The sequence below is a fragment of the Calonectris borealis genome, chromosome 5 (assembly GCF_964195595.1).
Source record: "Calonectris borealis chromosome 5, bCalBor7.hap1.2, whole genome shotgun sequence".
NCBI lineage: Eukaryota > Metazoa > Chordata > Aves > Procellariiformes > Procellariidae > Calonectris > Calonectris borealis.
In genome coordinates, this window is record NC_134316.1 from 4,161,273 (window position 1) to 4,181,000 (window position 19,728).

General features: G+C 52.7%; 1 protein-coding gene and 1 long non-coding RNA gene across 5 annotated transcripts in view; both read right to left on the reverse strand.

Moving 5' to 3' along the window:
• The window catches only part of FERMT2 (FERM domain containing kindlin 2), a 52,249-nt gene extending 37,623 nt beyond the window's left edge, over positions 1 to 14,626 (reverse strand). For 2 of the 4 annotated variants that reach the window (XR_012673756.1, XM_075150749.1), the window contains exon 1: positions 14,027 to 14,622. Coding sequence is in view for 3 of the 4 variants with exons in the window: in XM_075150749.1 (XP_075006850.1) it covers positions 14,027 to 14,183 (157 nt within the window). In the remaining variant the exon portion in view is untranslated. Of the gene's footprint in view, positions 1 to 14,026 lie in introns of all 4 variants that reach the window. The other 2 variants (XM_075150750.1, XM_075150751.1) reach the window with 2 other exon arrangements.
• LOC142082597 (uncharacterized) lies at positions 37 to 9,450 on the reverse strand. The gene is made up of 3 exons (XR_012673757.1): positions 9,379 to 9,450; positions 764 to 8,891; positions 37 to 520 (listed from the first exon to the last, which is right to left on the reverse strand). It is a non-coding gene; the product is annotated as an uncharacterized LOC142082597 (long non-coding RNA).
• Positions 14,627 to 19,728: the final 5,102 nt, after the last annotated feature.

The window sequence follows — 19,728 nt, forward strand, 5'->3', positions numbered from 1 at the left end:
ATATATACACCCATGTATGTTCATACAGGCACACACATATATATATATAAAAATGCTATCTATGTAAGATACGGTGCAAGGACTGAAACCAATCCACAGGCCAAGCATTTCCTCTTGCAAAAAGTGATTTTTGTACTTGGTAATCTACCGAGAAAATAAAAAAACCTTCCAGCTTTTCAAGGAATTTGGTGCAGATGGGCGGAAATTGGTCGAGGGTTTTTATAAGGATGGAAGAAAAAAAAAGTGGGTTGCATTTCTTTTTTTTAAATTAATATGCAATACACATTTTATTGAAAAAAAATACAGATGCGGACAGCACATTTAAAACCCCAACTGCAGGCAGCAGACAGCTCGAGAGGCAGTTGGGAGATTAAAGTACCTTTAAGCTCAAATACCTGCTGATAAGGCATTAATCCAGCGCTCGCAAGCCCCAAGGAGCGGCCAGGGGCTCTCCAAGCCAGAGGCTGGGTGTTGGCTGGTTACACACCCCTCTTGGGAAGCCAGCGGGGAAGAAAAACTCCTTCAAAGGAAAAGAGACCTCCAGCAATAAATAGCTGGGGAGTGCCTCGTGTGTCCTGGGCGAGCTCACTGGGAGGGGATGCGCCCTCCCCTCCGCCCTCCCGAACCCTCGGGATGCACCGCGTGGCCTCCGTGCATGGAAAGCAAGGTAGAAGGATTTAAAAACTTGCAAAGGAGAGCAATTTAAGACTAGAAATAAAAAAGAGGGGAGGAAAAATAAAAAACAAAAATCATTGCACATAACCTCATGCGGTTGCTTTGCTAGGTTTTCCTTTTCCACGTACTATCAAGCGGTGTGCATCAATGAGGTCTGAAGGCATATCTTCACATCACTAAAAAAATCAGAGAATATTGCAAATGTTCCCGAAACATTCAGAAGTACCGAAAAATGGCTAATCCGGTGCATAGAGCAGGACAGAGGCGCTGGGGTAGGGCAAGAACAAAGAAGCGTTTTACGGCCAAGAGCACTGCTGAAGGTCCTGCTCCAGCCAGCGCCTGCTTTCGTGGTCATTAATATTATTTACTTTTCAGAAACTCCTGATACAACCATTAAATACCGCTGCGTTTCCTTCCCCCGCCTGCGGATGCTGGTGCAGGGATCGGCTTCTGCATCTCAGTGGATCGGATCCAGACCCACGCGGTTCGCTGGGGATGGCTGCAAGATCATCGCTTGCTTTTGAAAAGTCCTCCCAACCTGTGCAGGGACTGGGATTTCATGAGAGAGGGGTGCCCAGGCTGCACCGCCGGCCCGTGGACCCTCTGAGACCCTACAATGCCAGAGAGCTGACCGGCTCATTTTAGGCTAACATCGTTGCAGTCAACAATAAAGCAAGAGAAACCAAGCCAGAATTAAAAAAAAAAAAAAAAAAAAAAGTATATTTATATTTATTTATATTTTTATATAAAATATTAATTTATATTTTTATATATATAAATTTAGGTACAGCTATGTGCGTGTACGCATACACACACAAAGCTGTACCCATATTTTATGGGTATATACACACACACACATATACCAATATATCTGAACCCACTGCTCCCTGTGGGGAGGGACGGCACATTGCCGCCTCGCTGCTTACACTGACCTCTTTAAACCCAGATTCCTTCAAAGATGCCAAAGCCACTCCTTCCAGGACAATTATGGGGGAAAAAAAAAAATTAAAAACAGAGCTGTTTTCATTTATCTGGAGTCCAACAGAAACGCTGATGCGTTTTGCTGAGTGACACGGTCGCTGTCTTAGGGCAGAATCTATTTTTTTGCGTGGATTTGAGTCTTTTGGGGTATGGTGCGCACTGGAGCAGACTCCCCTCCACCCCCCAACAGGGATTTAATTGCAGAGCAAAGTTCAAAATGGAACAAAAATCCTTCCAGCCTCTGGTCACGACACTTGAAAAATTATATTTTGAAATGTGGAGATAAACATCCTATAAAATTATTATCAGACTGCTGTAATAAAGCTGTAGCCACGACAATCTGATGCTCTTGGTACTAATGAGACTTAATAGGGGGTTTTAAGCGCATGCCCTTTACGTATTTGACACATGCTATGAAAAATATAGCGTATAGCAGCCACTCTGCAGCAACCACCTGCAGAAGGGCTTTTACCCACGGGTAAATACAAAGTGGTACCTCAAATTCTCCTGTACCTACCACCACGGACAACTATCACCACTATTTTATCCCACTTTGTCTTCAGGAGGACAAATGTTCAGGAGAACATCTAAACACGCCCACGGAGGTATCCAAAACAGGGCGGACCTGTGCTGGAATTTAAATGTAAGAACAACATTTCTTGCACGAAAACTAGTTTGACTTATTAAAAAAAAAGAAAAAAAAGATACAGACAAAAGCAGCCTTGTTCCCAACACCGTGATTGCCATGAGCGTGACCCAGCGCAGGAGACCTCCCTCCTATCCCGGCGTGCCAGGGGACGCGCACGGTTCACCTCTGCGAAATCCTGACGTCAAAGCACGCCATGCAGTCGCAGAGAGCTATTCGAGAGCATTGAAAAAAAGGAGGAGGAAAAAAAAGAAAAACAACCTGTGGAGGACACTGAGCACATCAGGACACAACGCTGAATGCAGATCTTCAATGCGCCCTTGCTGAGAAAAATTATGGAGCGTCTTCTGCTAATGAGGGAACGTGCCGCTGCACTGCTGGAAAAAGTAGTGTCCTTTTATCGGGTTTATGAGTGAGGTTTACGAGGGCAAGCCCACGTCTCGACAGGGCAGGGACGGTAACTGAAGTGCCGAAAAGGTGACAAAAAAAATGCAGCGGTCAATCTTTTTGTGGCTTAAAACCAAACGCTCCTCCCGAAGAGCCCACCAGGTACACAGCCCAGCGACGAGGCACGGCAAAAGCCCCCACGGAATTTCACTGCTTGGTTTCTAAATCATCGGTACTGTCTCATAATCCACGTGCGGAGCAGGGATGCTGTACAAGCCCACACCCTCAATGAGAGTCTTTGCAAAAGCCCAAGGATGATATATCGAACCCAAACGCCCCCGAAACGCTGCTCCTGGCAGCGCAGGGCTTTGCTCCTCCGTGCTGAAGCCGCTCGACCCGCGGGATGCCGAGCCCCGGCTCCTCCGCAGCCGCCTGCCTTCGAGCATCTCTGCCAGAGCCAGGTCCGCACACAGGCTTCGGGGAGAAGAGCAAATCCCGACAAGCCTGAAAGTTACTTCTTTTTTTTTTTTTTTTTTTTTTTTAAAGTAAACTCTAGGAAGGAAGCTCTTTTCAGTGTTAATAGGATTACTCAACTAGCACTTGGAAACTGAATTCATTAAGATGCCACGGCAGTACCTACTACTTGCACTGCTAGTACTGAAACACAAATACCCCCTCTTCCTAGGGCTGAAATGATTTATCTCGTGCCGGCCACACCGACAAGCAGCTTTGCCCTGAATGGATGCCACTGACCTGCAGAAAGAACAGCAAAACCCCCTTTAAATTTGCTTTACACCTCTGCTGCTATCCCACAAATGCAAAAGGCATATGCCACCTGTACCACAAGCTGTGAACCCAGCATATGGTGTTTGCCCTGAAGGTACCTACATACTTTTATTATGTTTTTACGCATAAATTAATTATACATACATATATATATACATATAAAACAAAATCTATTTTATTTCTCAGCATCTATTGCAGCAGCAGGTCTATGGGTTTCTCCGAGCTCAGTGCAGCCATACCCAACCCTGTTTTAACCCCTGAGCAGGGAGAGCAGTTTCACAGCGATGCTGAATCCAGCTGAAACGTCAGGAAACCCTCTGGAGGAGCCGAAAGCTGGGGCCACCTCGGCTCCCCAACACCCCCAACGCTGACAAGCACCGATCAGCTCAGGAAGGTCTTTGCAGGCACCGTGCAGACTGGCTTTAAATCCTTGCACCAGCACCCCAGCTCATTTTTCTATGGGAGGGAATAAAGAAAAGCAAGGGTGGATGATTATTTTTTTTTAATTTTTTTTTTTTTTAAAAAACAGGATCTTTACAACCTCATTTTGCCGAGTGTTTCCCCCCACTCATCAAGCACCCCTCCAGAGGAGACTTTCACCGCCGGCTCCCTGCCTCCCATGGAATCACGAGCAACGGCAGAAAACTCAATTAAGGAGAGCAGTTTCCATGATTCATCCAGCACAAAATAGGAAGCATCGGACAGAAACACAGCAGCAGAGGAAGGAAGGAAGGAAGGAAGGAAGGAAAACCACTTCTCCAGAGAGCACTCAACTGCCTTGACTACCAGCCTGGGCGCTCCCTCACCCTCCAGCCATGTATCACACTTCCCTTCCCTCACTGAAAAGGAAAAGTGCCCCAGGGTGACAGTGCCAGCAGCCTGCAATCCTGACTCATCCCCAATGAACATGCAAGGCATAACGAAGCCGGTCCCTGCCAAAAAGACATCATACCCCACAACGGAGCCAGGGGACGTTTGGCAGGACGGATGCATACGGCAGATAAAGGAGGACCCGACGGGCAATCTGAATTCCCAACTTCTCATCTGAAGCTTCAGCCTCGCCAGGCAATTCCCCAAACGCGCCTTACCAACCCTTAGTCTCTGATAAAAGCTTAGCCCCCTGGAAAGCGAGGTTTGCAACCATCACGATGCCGCTGGCAGCCTCACCCCACACTGAACCTGGGAGCCAGCAGACCAGGTGGGATCCCATCTGCACGAGAGGGACACCAAACCTTCCAGTTTTCACCCAAAGTGCATCCCCCCGGGGCAGAGCATAAGGGAAAGAAGCCTCACCCCTCCCTGGCAGTGACAGCAGCCAAAAGTGCTTCGCGTGGCACCAGCCTTCCCTTGCACGTGTTTTGGGATGAGCTCCTGGGGCAAAGCAAGATTCGGGATGAGCAGCCGGTCTCTGCCCTAGGTCCTTTGCAAAGCCATGGGGAGATGCCATGGGGAAGGGATAAAACCCTGCCATTTTTCTTATTTATTTCTGTGTGTTAGCCCAAGCTCATTGATGCATGCAACACACTTCTAAAGGGCTTTAAGACCTCTAACCTTGAGCTTGGGTCCACCTCACCCACCTCCACAACCAAGCTCAGGCAAAAGAGCCGCAGGGCAGGACGTGTGGGGTGGCAGCGAGGACGATTCTGCTGCAGACGGCTCTCCAGCCGGACGTCGTGTCGAGCAAAGCTCTGCGTATTATCAGCGAGGAAGAGAAGCTCAGCGAGACAGCGATATAGCTCTTTCCAGGCAATTTCATAAAACGCAGACTTTCTAATTGAATTTGGAGTTTTGGCAATTAACCCTTCCAAAAGTACATATGCCTGCAGGGAGGAGGGGGGGAAAAGAGAAAACAGCCACCAAGCAAACATGTATGATCGGCTGGTGAAAGATTTAAAATGTAATAATTGGCAAGATGAATTTTTGGTTGCTGTCTAGTTGTTTTGCAAGCTAAAAACCACCCGAGGTTATAATGGGGAAGGTTTATGCAGCTGCTGGTGTGCCTGTTTGCCTACGCGCACCCCCTCCGAACCTGTTGTCCAAATTCAGCTATATTTTACTGAAAATTGGAGGTCTCCAAGATCCCACCTGGTCTGCAGGAGAGGGACCAACGCTGGCTCGTGGACACACCGCGCACACAGCTCCCGACCGAGGTTCGTATCTGAACGGCCACCGAATGCGAGCTGCACCCAGAGCTGCTGCAAACTCGCTGGAAAACAGGCGAGCACAAAAAAAGCAGCAGAGTTCTCCGAAAATAAAAAAGAAAATAAAAAAGCTTTTCTCTGGTTTGCTGGGCGCTTCTCTTCCCCTGCCCCATCAGTTCTACCTGGTGGAAGCTCCAACCCGGGCAACTGAAACTGGAACAACGTGCAAAAGCAAACCTGGCCAAGAAAACTAAGTTATTGCAATTCTGCTCAAACTCATTATTTCTCCATCCAGCAGGAATTTGGGATTCCCAGTATTTTTCTGAATTATAACACCTGAAAAACCCTGACAGCCACCGAGAACATTCAGAACCGAATCCCACCAGCTGAGAAGTTTTGCTCAGTTTGGTTTCTCTGCCCCTTTCTAAACTATTGGTTAATTCACATTTCAGAACGAGAACAAAGAAATACATCTTCTTTAGGATGCTTTAACAGTACGAGACTTTTCTCCCCCAAGCACGCCCAGGGCTGGACGCTGGGCTGAAGTCGGTGTGCCACGAGCTCCACGTGTGCCGTAAATCTCCTTCCTTCCCCTTGCCTGTAAGAAAAACCACCACAGAAAAAAAAATAATCCCCCAAACACCCAAAATAGGAGCTCACAATGGTGGTGCCACCGGTGATGTTGAAATGCCTGAAGTTTGCAGTGCAAATACTCCCTCTTCTCTTTCCCAACTCGGTAAACACTCCCCACATCCACAATTTCATGCAGTTATCCACACTCCTTTTTCTTTCCACCCCATAATCAGAGACCAAGGGTTAAAACTCAGGTTCCTGCTTTGCTTTTTATAATGTCCCATAACGGGGTTGCAAGAAGTTGCTCATAAACCCACAGCAGTCTGCAAGCTGCAGACTGACAACTACCAAATGCCATTTTTCTAAATCAAAAGTCAGAGGTGGGGCATGATTTTACCCCGGTACCCAGAGAAGGATGATGGCTGCTATGAAAGCAACCATTCCACACGTAACAGGACAGAAAAAGGGTTCAGAAATCCCTGCCAACGGACACCTGGAGGCATTTGGTTTCTATATAGAAATATTAAACTATTTTGTGTACAATTTGTTTGGGTTTTTATATGGTTGAGGGAGACTCAGCCAGATGCCTGGGTGAAATGCAAGCCCTGATGGAGAAGGGTGGGGAAAAGGAAAGGATGACTACGAGGGAAAAATAAGGGGGGAGGAAAAAAAAAAAAAGGGAAGTGTGTGAACGTGATGATTTCTATCATTTTAGCTTCCTTGGAGTGATGCGCGTGTGGCGAGCGCAGCTCCCCGTGCCGGCTTCCCCGCACGCCTTACGTCAAATCGAAACCTGAGGGAGCTGGAAGAGGAAACTACTGATTTGGGCTGGGTGGGAGCAGCAAACCCAACAATTTCCTGTCTGTGGTACGACAAGCCCAGGCTCTGGTATTCGCGGGAACGCCGCCGTCGCTTCCCGCCCCGTTCTCTTCCCCCTCCGACCGGGATCCGTGTCATCGGCCGGGCTCCTTCAAGCCAAAGTGGATGGCTCATAATGAAAAAAATAAAAATATAATAAAAAATTAAATACAAATAAAATTTAAATTTTTTTTTTTTTTTTTTGCTTTTGCTTTTTGCTTCCCAAGAGTCATCGCCATTCTGGGTAGAAATATTAATTGCCGTGACTGCAGCTTGGAGCTGCCTCCGTACGGCTTTTGCCTACCCCCGCCCCAAATTCCTCTGGTCATTGGCAGTTCAGCTGAATATTCCACTTAGGCTAACAAAGAGGACATTATTTGAGCCACGATCCTGTAATTTGGTGTGGGCCTACGTGGAAGCTTCCTGGAGGCAAAAGCTGGATGTAAAGGAAAGAGCCAGCCCCACACAGATCAATGTGCGCAGCCAGAGAGCATCTGTGTTAATAGGCACTGCATATTCTCACTTAAATGTCCTTAAAAATGTGTTATTCGGCGGACAAGGATTCCGCACGGGTCGCTAGCAAAGATATTAATCAAGTGGCAATATGTAAATGCAGGGTGCATTAGCAGCTCCGTTGGTCTCCTTGAAGATGCTTCTGAAGTGGGAGCATCTCTGCCTGGAGCATCTCTGCATCCGGCAGCCTCCCGGGTACCACTTTCGCCTCAAAATGGCCCAAAACCCTGCCCGGTTTTGGAACAGGAGGACTTTTGTGCTCGGCAGCATGCCAGATCCCCCCTCCCAGCCTCCGTGCTCACCATCCCACCTCCCACCGGCTGTGCAAGTTTTGCTGTTTAAAAGCCTGGGATGAGGTTTCCCAGGGAAATCTGGAGCGGGGTCAGTGCGGAGCACCGGAGGAGTCCCGCCTGCCCAAACCGCAGCAGCCCGAGCTGCCCTCAGCAGCAAACACCGGCACCATTTATCACGTTATTTGAGACAACCACTCACCACCCTGCCTCAAAGAGAATACAAACAGCTTCTCGCAAGCCTCCCGGCGTATTAAATGGCACTCAGAGTCCTCTCGTGAATGCCATGTACTTGAAAAACAATACTGAGGAGTGAGCGAGCGCTGATTTTGAAGCAAAACATCCTTCTCGTCTCGACCGACAACTGACGGCCAGACGAGTATCTGCGGTTCTTGCAAATGAAGATGCTCAGCTGCCATCCTGGCGGCACGGACCGGAGAAATGCCCCGGCCATACTCCAGGCACCAAGCACTGATGCTCAGATAAGTATTTTCAGAAAGCATGGCTACAGTAAAAACCCTTCCTTTATTTCTCTTTAGCCTCCAACCATTTCTCTTGCCTCCTCTAACAGCAAAGCACACGCGGTCACCTAGTAAGCCCCTACCCGAGTCTCCTTGGAGAAGTCCAATGCAAAAGGAGCAAGACACCTGCAAGACAGCACTGCAGACTCATCCTGCCTTCTGTCTGCAATAGAAATGGGCTGGGGCATTTCTCTTACACAGCCTTAAGCTGTTTCAAAGAGCTCATTCCAATTTCAAGGCAAAGAATTTCCCCAGCAATGGGGGATGGCTCAGGATGGCTCGAAGCATTTATAAGCACTGCAAAACCTCAAACACAAACCTGGGGAAATCAATGACGCTGCGCTTTTCTTGGTGTTTTATTCATAACCCTTTAAGGGGTCCATTAAGAAAAAGACTTTACACTAATATTTTCAATCGATCTTGTAAAGAGTACAGCTGCAGTCATTGGCAAGATAACACGGGCAGAGTCCATTCGATGGTGAACAGAGCCCCTCGGGTGAATCCCAGACACATTTGCAGGCTAAAACCAGCAAAAGAAAGAGCTCGATGTGCTACCTCACCTAAAACAAAACACTTTCATGTGACAACTCCTGAGTCAGTCCTCAGGTGACATCCCGCCCTCTCCCAAGTGATGGAAAGGAGATAGCGGAGGAGCTGCCAACGGGAACAATGGGGTTTAAACCAGTTGCCCAAACCCTTATCGAAGATGTGATTCACAAAAAACCCCAAGGCCTTAGGAGATGTCATCACCGCCTGCCGTTATCAGCCGCTCTCTGTCGAGGGCAGGGGGCTTGCTTTGACATCTCTCCCCGGTGCAGCCCGTGCGCCCATCCTGGCTCGATAAAACGGGGATGCCACCATGCCGCGGGGCAGCACCTCGAGCCGTCCTCCCACCTTGGCTGGGCGATGCAGCAAGCGTTAACGCCTTTCGCTCCCGAAGGACTGCTGTAATTCCAAACCCAGCTGGGTATTTTTCATGCACTTATCTATTTTCTTCAGGTACAAACCGCTAAAGGTGCTCAGTCCTTCCCCAGTGCTCCCAGCGAGCCCTCGCAGCTGGAGCCGGCTGCCACGCATATACCGCCTGTAAAAGAAACCTAGAGAGAAATCCGCATTTCCACTGCAAAACTTCTATCCACGGACTTTCCGAATCTGCTCAGTGCACATTTAGGTCATCTGTCTTAAGCCATTCCTCTGCCAGCCACCATTTGTCCCCCATTCCCTGTTTCTGTCAGCTATTCTTTTATTCCCACTACCATACAGAGCATCCCTCAAACGCAATCCTGCGTTTAACGTATATCCCACAAAGCTCACCCAAGTGCATTTCAAAAAAGCAGGGGTTTTTTCTTGCATGTGTTTAAAGCAGCCTGAAGTTGACAACAACAATAACCTGCGTTCACTTCCTTCCTTCCTCTGCTCCCAGTGATTTTAAGCCTCATTTTTTTTGTTTCTAAGTCAATAGTGGCAAAATTCCTAAAAACCCCTAGGTGAGCACCAGGAGTTTCCAGTACAGACCCCAACCCAGACGGACCAACTAAATACTTCTGCTCTTAAAACCTCAGCACTTTTGTGCCTATTTTTCAGAGATGACTCTGCCAAGCACATGGCACGGCTCAATTAACCAAGTGGCTTAATCCAGCGGGGTGATAAATAACAGGGGAGCGAACAGGTCATTGCAATTCACTTGAGTAACCAGAATCCCTATCTGCCGCTTGGGTTTCTTCCAATCCCTGCCTGCATTAGTGACAGATTTTAATTGCCTATTCCCAAATAGTCCGACCGCAGCCGCTCTGCGCAGGCAAGGACCGAGTCGACAAGATTGACTGATACCTGCAGCCTTTGCCATTAGGGAGGAGAGACTGTCCTGCGCTCCTGCTCCGAGCGCGGCACCCCGACACGCGTCCCCCCGTGCACCCCACCCCCCTCCAAGGCAAAGCGCTATTTACTGCGATTGCTTTCTCCTACAAACATCAGAAAATACTAATGTAAATCTAGATTTTCCCTTTTCCAAGCTTCCCTCGCTGCTGGGAGGAGGGAGAGCATTTCCCCCCACACACCCGCTCACTAATGGTCGAAGAGCTTCTACCCGCACCCTACAACCAGAGCGGGGCCGAGCTGCTGCAAATTCACAGCGATGCCCTAAACTTCAGTGAAACTCTGGGCAGGCCACAAAAATCTGCTTTCCCTGCCCTCCGGCAACACGAAGCCTACGGGAGGTTTGTCCCAAAGGATGGAGCCGGCAAACCCCTGCCCAAGGCACAGCCCCCCCTTCCTTCCGCCCCCCACGACACGCAAGCGGAGCAGTCCATAGGGGATCCCAGGGCTGCAAGGAAACTTCATTTTTAAGACATTTCCTTAAAAATCACAGCAAAAATCTGCTTTGCAAGAGATGACTCATTTTTCTAACGCTGGGAGTTGTTAAAAAAGGGAAACGAACACCGGCAGGGACAGAGGAACGACGGGGAGGGACAGGTTAAAAATGCAGGGAACGGGTTTCAACGTGGAAAAATTGCAAAATTAATATATCTGGAGACGAAGCAGCGGCAGAGGCTGGATGAAGGAGGGCATTGAGGAGGCACACGACTGCGAGGAGCGACTCCCGTCCCAGCCCGCTCTGCTAAACCCGACCCTGATAAACTGGCAGGAGCTCAAAGAAGAGCCATAAAAATAATGAGAGGGCTGGAAGAGCTGACACGCAGGAAGATTAAAAGGAACTAAATACGTATAGCTTGGCTCGGTGACAAAAGCCAAGGGGAAAGGGAAGGCAACAGCTGGAAATATCCGTGAGTCTTGACCGTCCCGGGGAGGGGGACACTGGGGCTGAGCTCCCCAGGGAAGCACCATCCCCGCTCCCCCCCGCCGGGGCCGGCGCTGCGGCCGCTGCATTCCTTCCCTCTAATACAATCCCTAATTTAACAAGTGGAGAGGATCCGGGCAAACACATTTGCGGGGGGATGCATTACGTCAGGCGCTAATTTAGGTCCTTGCTGGGCTTCGTCCCCGTGCACGCGCCCGGCTTTCGGCACAGGAGTCGGCCCCAGCTCTGCTTCGGCATCTCCCAGCCCCGACACCCAGCGCCGCTCAAAACCGAGGGGAGCATCGCTTATTCATTCCCGATCAACGGGATGATTTTTTATCGTTTCTAGAAAGCTGTTATTTTTCTCTCCCTTGCCACTGAGTGCTCAACTTCAGGAAATTTTTCTGCAGCTCCAGCATAAAAACAACAACAAAAAAATCAAGTTTTCAGAGAGTCAAGGCTATCTCCAGCACAAGACCCTTCGATGCGAGCGCTTGCTTCCTTTCGAAACAAGCGTATTTATATCCGTCTCTTCCTTCCTTTAACTTCAGATAATTAATAAATCAAAACCTAAGCATGGTAGAAGATGGTATTTTTAAAGCCGCACGAGGGCTTTACGTTGAACCGGGACCTGCAGTCGCAGCTGACAGCTCCGCTACTCCCACAGCCGCAGGCACGCGCGGGGACCTCGCAATTAATATTTTATTTGCGCAATTACAGTCATCAGCCCAGACTATACCGTTGTGTAAACACACCCGAGCCGTAAGGAGCTGATAAAAAGCCAAGGGGGAGGTTTGGCGGGGCAGAGCGGATCGGGGCACTCGCTTTCGGCGGGGAGCGCGCCCAAGCCGGCTCCTCCGCCACAAAACCGTCCCGATGGCTTCAGCCGCGCATTCCCACGCGTCCCAGACAAACGGGCTCTTTGTCCAGGTGCGCACCCAAAGCCACCGGACACCGCGGTGTCCCCGATCCCGAGCCCGCCCCCCCCCTCGCCCACGCCACCCCGTTAATCACCCCGTGCCTGCAAAGGGCCCTCGGAGGCGCCTTCCTCGTCCCAAGCAGCGCGGAGCCAGCTACGACTTCAGAATTAAATTTTTCTGTAAACTGGAGAGCACCCATAAAAATCCCACCCCGCCATCCCATAAATGAAGGTGTTTCCCGGCTCTGTGTAAAATCCCGCCTGCAAAGCAGCCGGCGGACGGGGGCTGAGGCCCCGCCACAGGCGAACCAGCCCCGGGGTGTAGAAGTTTGGCTGGTTTTGGCCCGAGGGGGTTGGGAGGCGGCGCAGGCTGGGGGGTGGGCTGGGAGCATGGGGGCTGTGGGGGCCCTGCCGGGCCGGGGGAGTGGGTGAAGCCTGGAAGGGTGCGTGGGGGAGAGGGGCTGGGATGGGGTGCTAAGGCAGGGTGCTAGGGCAGGCTGGGACCTGAGGTGGGCAAGGTGCTGGGATGGGGTACTGGGGTAGGGTCCTAGGGCAGGCAGGGTGCTGAGTGCCAGGGCAGGGTGCTGGGTGCCAGGGCAGGGTGCTGGGTGCTAAAGCACAGCCCTGGGGCAGGATGGTGGGGCAGGATGGTGGGGCAGGATGGTGGGGCAGGATGGTGGGTGCTCCAGCACAGCCCTGGGGCAGGATGCTGGGTGCTTAGGCAAGGTGCTGAAGCACAGCACTGGGGCAGGGTGCTGGGGCAGGGTGCTGGGAGCTGAAGCACAGCACTGGGGCAGGGTGCTGGGGCAGGGTGCTGGGTGCTGAAGCACAGCACTGGGGCAGAGTGCTGGGGCAGGGTGCTGGGTGCTGAAGCACAGCACTGGGGCAGGGTGCTGGGGCAGGGTGCTGGGTGCTGAAGCACAGCACTGGGGCAGGGTGCTGGGGCAGGGTGCTGGGTGCTGAAGCACAGCACTGGGGCAGGGTGCTGTGTGCTGGGGCAGGGTGCTGGGTGCTGAAGCATAGCACTGGGGCAGGATGGTGGGGCAGGGTGCTGGGAGCTGAAGCACAGCACTGGGGCAGGGTCCTGGGTGTTGGGGCAGGGTGCTGAAGCACAGCACTGGGACAGGGTGCTGGGTGCTGGGGCAGGGTGCTGAAGCACAGCACTGGGGTGCTGGGTGCTGAGGCAGGGTGCTGGGTGCTGAAGCACAGCACTGAGGCAGGGTGCTGGGTGCTGGGCAGGGTGCTGAAGCACGGCGCTGGGCCAGGGTGCTGGGTGCTGGGGCAGGGTGCTGGATGCTAAAGCACAGCACTGGGGCACGGTGCTGAGGCAGGGTGCTGGGTGCTGAAGCACAGCACAGAGGCAGAGTGCTGGGTGCTGGGGCAGGGTGCTGAAGCACAGCACGGGGGCAGGGTGCTGGGTGCTGGGGCAGGGTGCTGAAGCACAGCACGGGGGCAGGGTGCTGGGTGCTGAGGCAGGGTGCTGGGTGCTGAAGCACAGCACTGAGGCAGGGTGCTGGGTGCTGGGGCAGGGTGCTGGGAGCTGAAGCACAGCACTGGGGCAGGGTGCTGGGAGCTGAAGCACAGCACTGGGGCAGGGTGCTGGGGCAGGGTGCTGGGTGCTGAAGCACAGCACTGGGGCAGGGTGCTGGGGCATGGTGCTGGGAGCTGAAGCACAGCACTGGGGCAGGGTGCTGGGTGCTGAAGCACAGCGCTGGGGCAGGGTGCTGGGTGCTGAAGCACAGCGCTGGGGCAGGGTGCTGGGTGCTGAAGCACAGCGCTGGGGCAGGGTGCTGGGTGCTGGGGCAGGGTGCTGGGTGCTGAAGCACAGCCCTGGGGCAAGGTGCTGGGAGCTGAAGCACGGCGCTGGGCCAGGGTGCTGGGTGCTGGGAGGATGCCGGGGCAGGGTGCTGGGCTGGGTGGGGGGTGCCGGGGGACTCACCGAGCTTCTCGACGAGGCGCAGCATGACGCCGCCGATGTGGATCTCGCCGGTGACCCGCAGGGTGACGTCGCGGCCCAGGTCGGTGACATGGACGCTCAGTTCCCACGTCCCATCGGCGTAGCAGCCGTCCGGCATGCGGATCCCGTCCAGCGCCATGGCCCCGGCCTCCTGCGCCGCCAGCCGCGCCTCACCGCCCGCCCGCCCGCCGGCACGGCTCGGCTCGGCTCGGCTCGGCTGCGCTCGGCTCGGCTCGGCACAGCCCGCCTCCGCGCCCCGGGGGGGGGTGGGATGGGGGCGCGGTGGGGCGGGATCGGGGGGTGCAGCGCTGCCCCGCCGCCCCCCAGCCGCTGCCTGCGGGGCCGCCGCGGGAGGAGAAGGGGCGGGCGGGGAGCGGGAGGAGGAGGAGGGAGGGAGGGGAGGGAGGAGGAGGAGGAGGAGGGGGATAATAATTAAAGGAAAAACGCGCCCCGCGCCGCCGGGCCCCTTGGCCTTTTATGGAAGCGAAGGACGGAGCAAGCGGGGCCGCTCCAACATCCGGGACTCGCCGGGGGGCGGCTCGGCCCGGCCCGCCTCGCCGCGCGTCGGCCCGGTCCGGCTCGGCTCGGCTCGGCTCGGTTCGGCCCGGCCCGGCCCGAGGCGGTGGCGGAGAGGGGAACCCATGAGCCGGGCCGAAGAGCGTCCTCTAGGGCCGGTGGAAACTCCGTGTCCCAAACACGCGTGGATGCTTTGAGCGCCTTTCCGCGGCAGCCTTGCCCGCTCTGCTGCCTTTAGGGTCTTTTTTAAACACTGGCCATTGAAAAGCCCCTAATCCATAAGGAAAATACTTCTCGTTAGGCAAACCTTACCTTCGCGTCGCAGTCCGTGGCCGGCGCCGTGCCCGCGCCGAGGCTGGGCGATGTGCTGCTTCCCTCCATCCTTATCATCTGCGAATCTAGGAAATAGGAACTGTCTTTAAATAAGAGTCTGAACCGGCACAAATGGAGAAAAAAAAAAAATATTATCCGCTTCCTGTAGCTCTCCACCCAATGATACATACATCCCGCCAAGGCAACCGGGCTTCCTGAAAAACCGTCACGCGGCAGGAGCCGCGTTTTGAGGTCCAGCGTGGTGGTCGGTGGCGGTGGGCAGGATGTGTCCCGCACCGCGCCGGGCGATGGGAAGCCACATCCTGACAAAGCTGTGCCCTCCCCGGCAGCCTTGGGGATGGTTCTGCCAGCCCAGAGCTTTCTCCGCGAGCACCATTCCCACGTCCCGCGCTGCGAACGGCAGCGGGAGCTTTGCCGTCGTGAAGGCAACAGAAACCTCTTAATGGGGATGATAAAGTCTTGCCACCTTTTCGCTTTTGCTGTTATAATGGAGATATTTATAAAGGGCTGTTCTTCTGTTTTCCCATATGCGTTAATAAAAGCTTTCCCAAAGTTGCTCTGGGCAGAATAAGCCAGGTTTTCCATACAAACAGCGCGGGGGGTTTGGGCTAACGTGGCTGATGCTGCCAGAGGGAAATTGGGTAACGCTGCCCCGAACGGTGGAAGGACGGGCAGCAGATGACCTCCCCCCCTAAATCCTCCCAGGGCCTTAATCCCTGTCAATGTAACCCCCACTTCACCCCCCCAAACTGGGGAGGGCTGGGAGCATAATTTACAGGGTGACAGCTTGGGAGGGCAGGGAAGAGCTGGTCTGTAACAATAAAGCTTTCACAGATTGTATCTCGGTGTTCTTCCAGTGTAAAACAATAGGGCAATAAATAGAAAGGGTTACTCTCAACCCGCAGCGTTTGGACGAGGTTCCCAGCTGATGCAATTCAATACGTCTCCGCTGAAGCTAGTAACCTTTTAGCACAGCTGATTGCACGCCGTGGGGTGCTCTTGCAACCATTTGCGGAGTTTCTCTTTCCCTGAGGACGGGGAAAAGCCGCTCTCTCTGCCCTCTCCGTCGCGGCCGGGGCCAGGCGCTACCATTCCCGGGGTTCTCCTTTCCTCCCAGCGCTGCTGCTGGGCGGTGGGCGTGCGGAGAGGCAGGCAGCGTGATCTCCAACGCTCGGCCGAGACGCAAAGCAAGGTCAAAAATGCACCGGCGAGGCTCTTGCGTCAGAGGCAGCCAAGCATCCCCGGGGTTCTTCCCGCTGTTTGCAAGAAGTCCTCACTCCGTACAAGCAGCAATAGCCAAATAAGGTGCCGAAACGCACGGCCGCTTCCATCGGGATAGGGATGATACCTACCAGATCTGCCGGCAGCTCCCGGCCCGCCGCTCCTCCTGCCTCTGCTCCGCGGAAACCGGGATGCTTTTCCGATGAAATGACTCAACAGGCATCTTCGGGAAATCAGCAATGAAGCTGAACGGCTCCTTCCCTGTCGCGGGTTTATTCGACTCATTTTGCCCTTTTTTTATTCATGATCTTTTTTTTGGCTTTTAAACTGTTATGTGCAGTTGTTGAAACCAGCTGGTTTTCCTGCCTGGCTGCTCCGGGGCTGCGGGCAAGCCGGTCAGACTGGCTCTTTCCAGGGTGACTGGCCATGGAAATCTGCTCTGTGCATTTGGGTGCCTTGGCTGGGTGTCTGGAGCAGGAAAAGCAGCACGACTGAGCGCCCGGCCCGTCTCCATATACAGAGGCAGAGAAATTCCCCAAACCTCCGTGTAAACAAAAGCTCCGTTTCCTCAAATGCTCCGGCGCGGCCGAGCGCAATGGGCTCTGACCTGGTGGCGGGCAGCCCCTGCCCGGTCCCCGTCACCCCTCCGGTTCACCCGGATCTCGATACTCCCCATCTGCAGCTTCTTCCTTGACAAGGGCAAAGTTTAAAAAGAAAACCCAAAAAAGGAGAAATGCAGATGTCTGGTTTTGCCCCGGCACTTTTTGTGTCCCTAACGCCTCCCTGCCCGCGTGCTCCTTTACAACCCACGGCCACCGGTACCGCTCCGCTTCACACGGGGTTTGCAAGCTCTGTACTTCTCCCTGAGGTTTATTCTGAGCTCTTTACAGACATCCCTTAAGCGACGGGGGACTTGGAGCATTACTTGAGTCCCTTTGAAAAAAATGCACTGCTAGAAATAAACTTAGCGACTGAAGAGCAGCACAAACCACTTATTGCCTGCTCCGCATCTCCGGCACTGCGTAACAGCAGGTGAGAGAGATTCAAACCACCCGGGTGGTTTTCTCCATTTGTCTCTTCATCCCCTTTCACCTCTAAGCGTCTTTTGGATGTAGCCAAGGTTCACTTTTCACAAACAACATTTCCCAGCAGAGAGAAGGTCGCGCTCCTGGCAAAGGAAACGTCCTGGGTAACTCCGCTTCCTTGTTTATTCCCGGCCACATTTGTTCTTCCCTGATCTTGTCATTTCGGAAATGTCCACGTGACTTGGCTTTTTTATTTTTCTGAATGTATATGCAGAGTAATGAAGCTGTCACAGATACGTATTGTACAAATGTGCCGTCACCTGGTATACGCATAGAGTTATTCAGCATCCTTGTAATGAAAGGATGGATAACATTTGGGATTAAGATCTTGAAGAAGCACTGGAGATGTGGAGGTTTAGTCTTTCTAGATTGTAGTGATTCCCTCTTGTGACCTTGTGAAGATTATTCAGCATCTCCATACCTCACTGCCCAGTAAAATAATATTTGCTTATGTCCCTTAGGACACAACTCCAGCGATGCAGTCCCACCGCTTTGCTCGTGCGTAGCCTTCCTCCAGGCTCATCATCCCAGCTGGATGTAATGTTTGCTTCCGATGAACGAGGACAGAAGAATTCCCAGGAGTTTGTCTCATCTTTGGGCCTGTCCATAACGGAGCCTCAGCACCCTTTTCTGGGTGGGTTCGTAGCTGGTGCGGTGTCTTTGGGTTTTTCCACCGGCTGTGGGATGAACGGAGATGACAGCAGGTATTGGAGCTGGAGGGGCATGTGGGGCCCAGGGTTGAACACACAAGGCAACGCTGCATATCTTCGCAGGGTTTGAGGGCCAGGAATAGGTCTGTAGACTCAAGTCCTCGTCTCTTCGGGATGGGACATTTGTCCTAGTTACTCCAAGGAAAGTTCAGGCAACCTGATGTGCTCTTGGCAAGGAGTACTGATGCCTTACCTAAAAGGAGAGCTGTCGACCTTAGGAGGGCCACGTGGCCAGATCTCTCCTCCTGATAGCCAAGGACACATGGGACGAAGCCAGGGACCAAGACTCGAGACTGTCACAACCATCCAGCTTGGTCCTTCGTGCCCAAAGGTTACAAAATACATCCCTGCAGCTGGAATAAATCCTAGCTTGCAAGAGATAGCTACGCTCAGATAAGAGACACGGAGCCAGAGCGAGCTACCTCCTCCCTTGACAAGTCAAGCCAAGGTTTCGTTGCCCTACAGCTACAAAATCACATCTCATTTCCATTCTGCATGTGCCTGACATCAGGCGCGGTGCACCGGAGCCTGCTAGGCTTGTGCCGCAGGACAAACCGCGCTGCAGGGCTCTTATTTCTCCCCTCTTCACCTTCTTTCCAGGAATTGGGGTCAATGAAGCTCTTGAAGCCTCAGGCTGGGAGGTTTGTTTCTCAGCCTCTTCCTCTGCAATCAGTTCTTCATAACAAATAACTCTGCTGGCTCTCCTGACTCGGCGTGTGTCAGGCATTAGTTTCCTGTTGACATTAATCCCTGTGCCGTCGTTTATCTTTTATCCTTTTTCTATCATGCGGTTGTGTCCTTCTGATGTTTCCAGCTGCCAGAAGTGACCTCCACCGAGTGTGACTCTTGCCTTGGCCCAGAAAGGAGGCAACGTGCCCCAAATCATTCTCTAGTCATCCCCAGGATCAGAAGGGTCCTTGGACTTTGTGTCTGAAAGGGCCAGTGGGTCCTGGAGCACCCTCTTGACATCTGTTTTAGCCAGAGGGATTTGTTAGCAGAACACTTGATGATGGAGAATTTGAATAAATCCCAGGTAAATTCTCCTAAAAGTTGATTCATCCCAGGGGTGAAAATGTCCTTGCAGCTCCCTGCCCGGTGCCTCACAACAGCCATGGCCAGGACCCCGCTCCCGTTGCTGATCTTCCTCTGCATCGCTTGTGCCTGGCTCATGGGTTTGGTACCGCTCATCATCCTCACCTTGGACTCTTAATGTCACCTCGTGACTTGCAGCAGCAAATCTCTGGGCTCTGCGTAGCCCATGATTTAGTAAAGGATGGGGCAGAAACGCTGCACAGGGATGCAGAAACGTCTCCCTCTCAGCTGCTGCCATCCCCGTCGGTCTTTCAACCAGCCGCAGGACCCCCAGTGATGTTGGAACATTGCTTCCATCCAGCCCGCTGCCAAGGTTTGCAAATTCTTTTGGCAAAAACTGTCCCAAACGTAGCTTTCCCTGGCCGCTTGCACCGGCTCTTGGAGGGTGCTCTCCTGTGGATGCTGCGGATGCTTTGCATGGTGCTGTCAGCAAGTGGTCAATGTAACTCATTTTCTAGAAACCCAGGATGGAAAATGCTGTGTTTTGATGAGGTAATCCCAGAACGCGATCAGTCTGTAGAGTTTTTTGGCTAAAAGTGACTTCAAAGGGTACTTTACCGCACTACTAATTCGCACTTGCCCAAGAGAAAGGGGGTAACTCCAGCCCAAAGGTTCAAATATCTCACACATCCCCTCTTCTCCTGTAATATGCAACATATTAAACCACTTTCTATTGTCCATCAGATTTTTTGAGCCTTTGCCACTCCCGTTCTGGCTTTTCTCCACC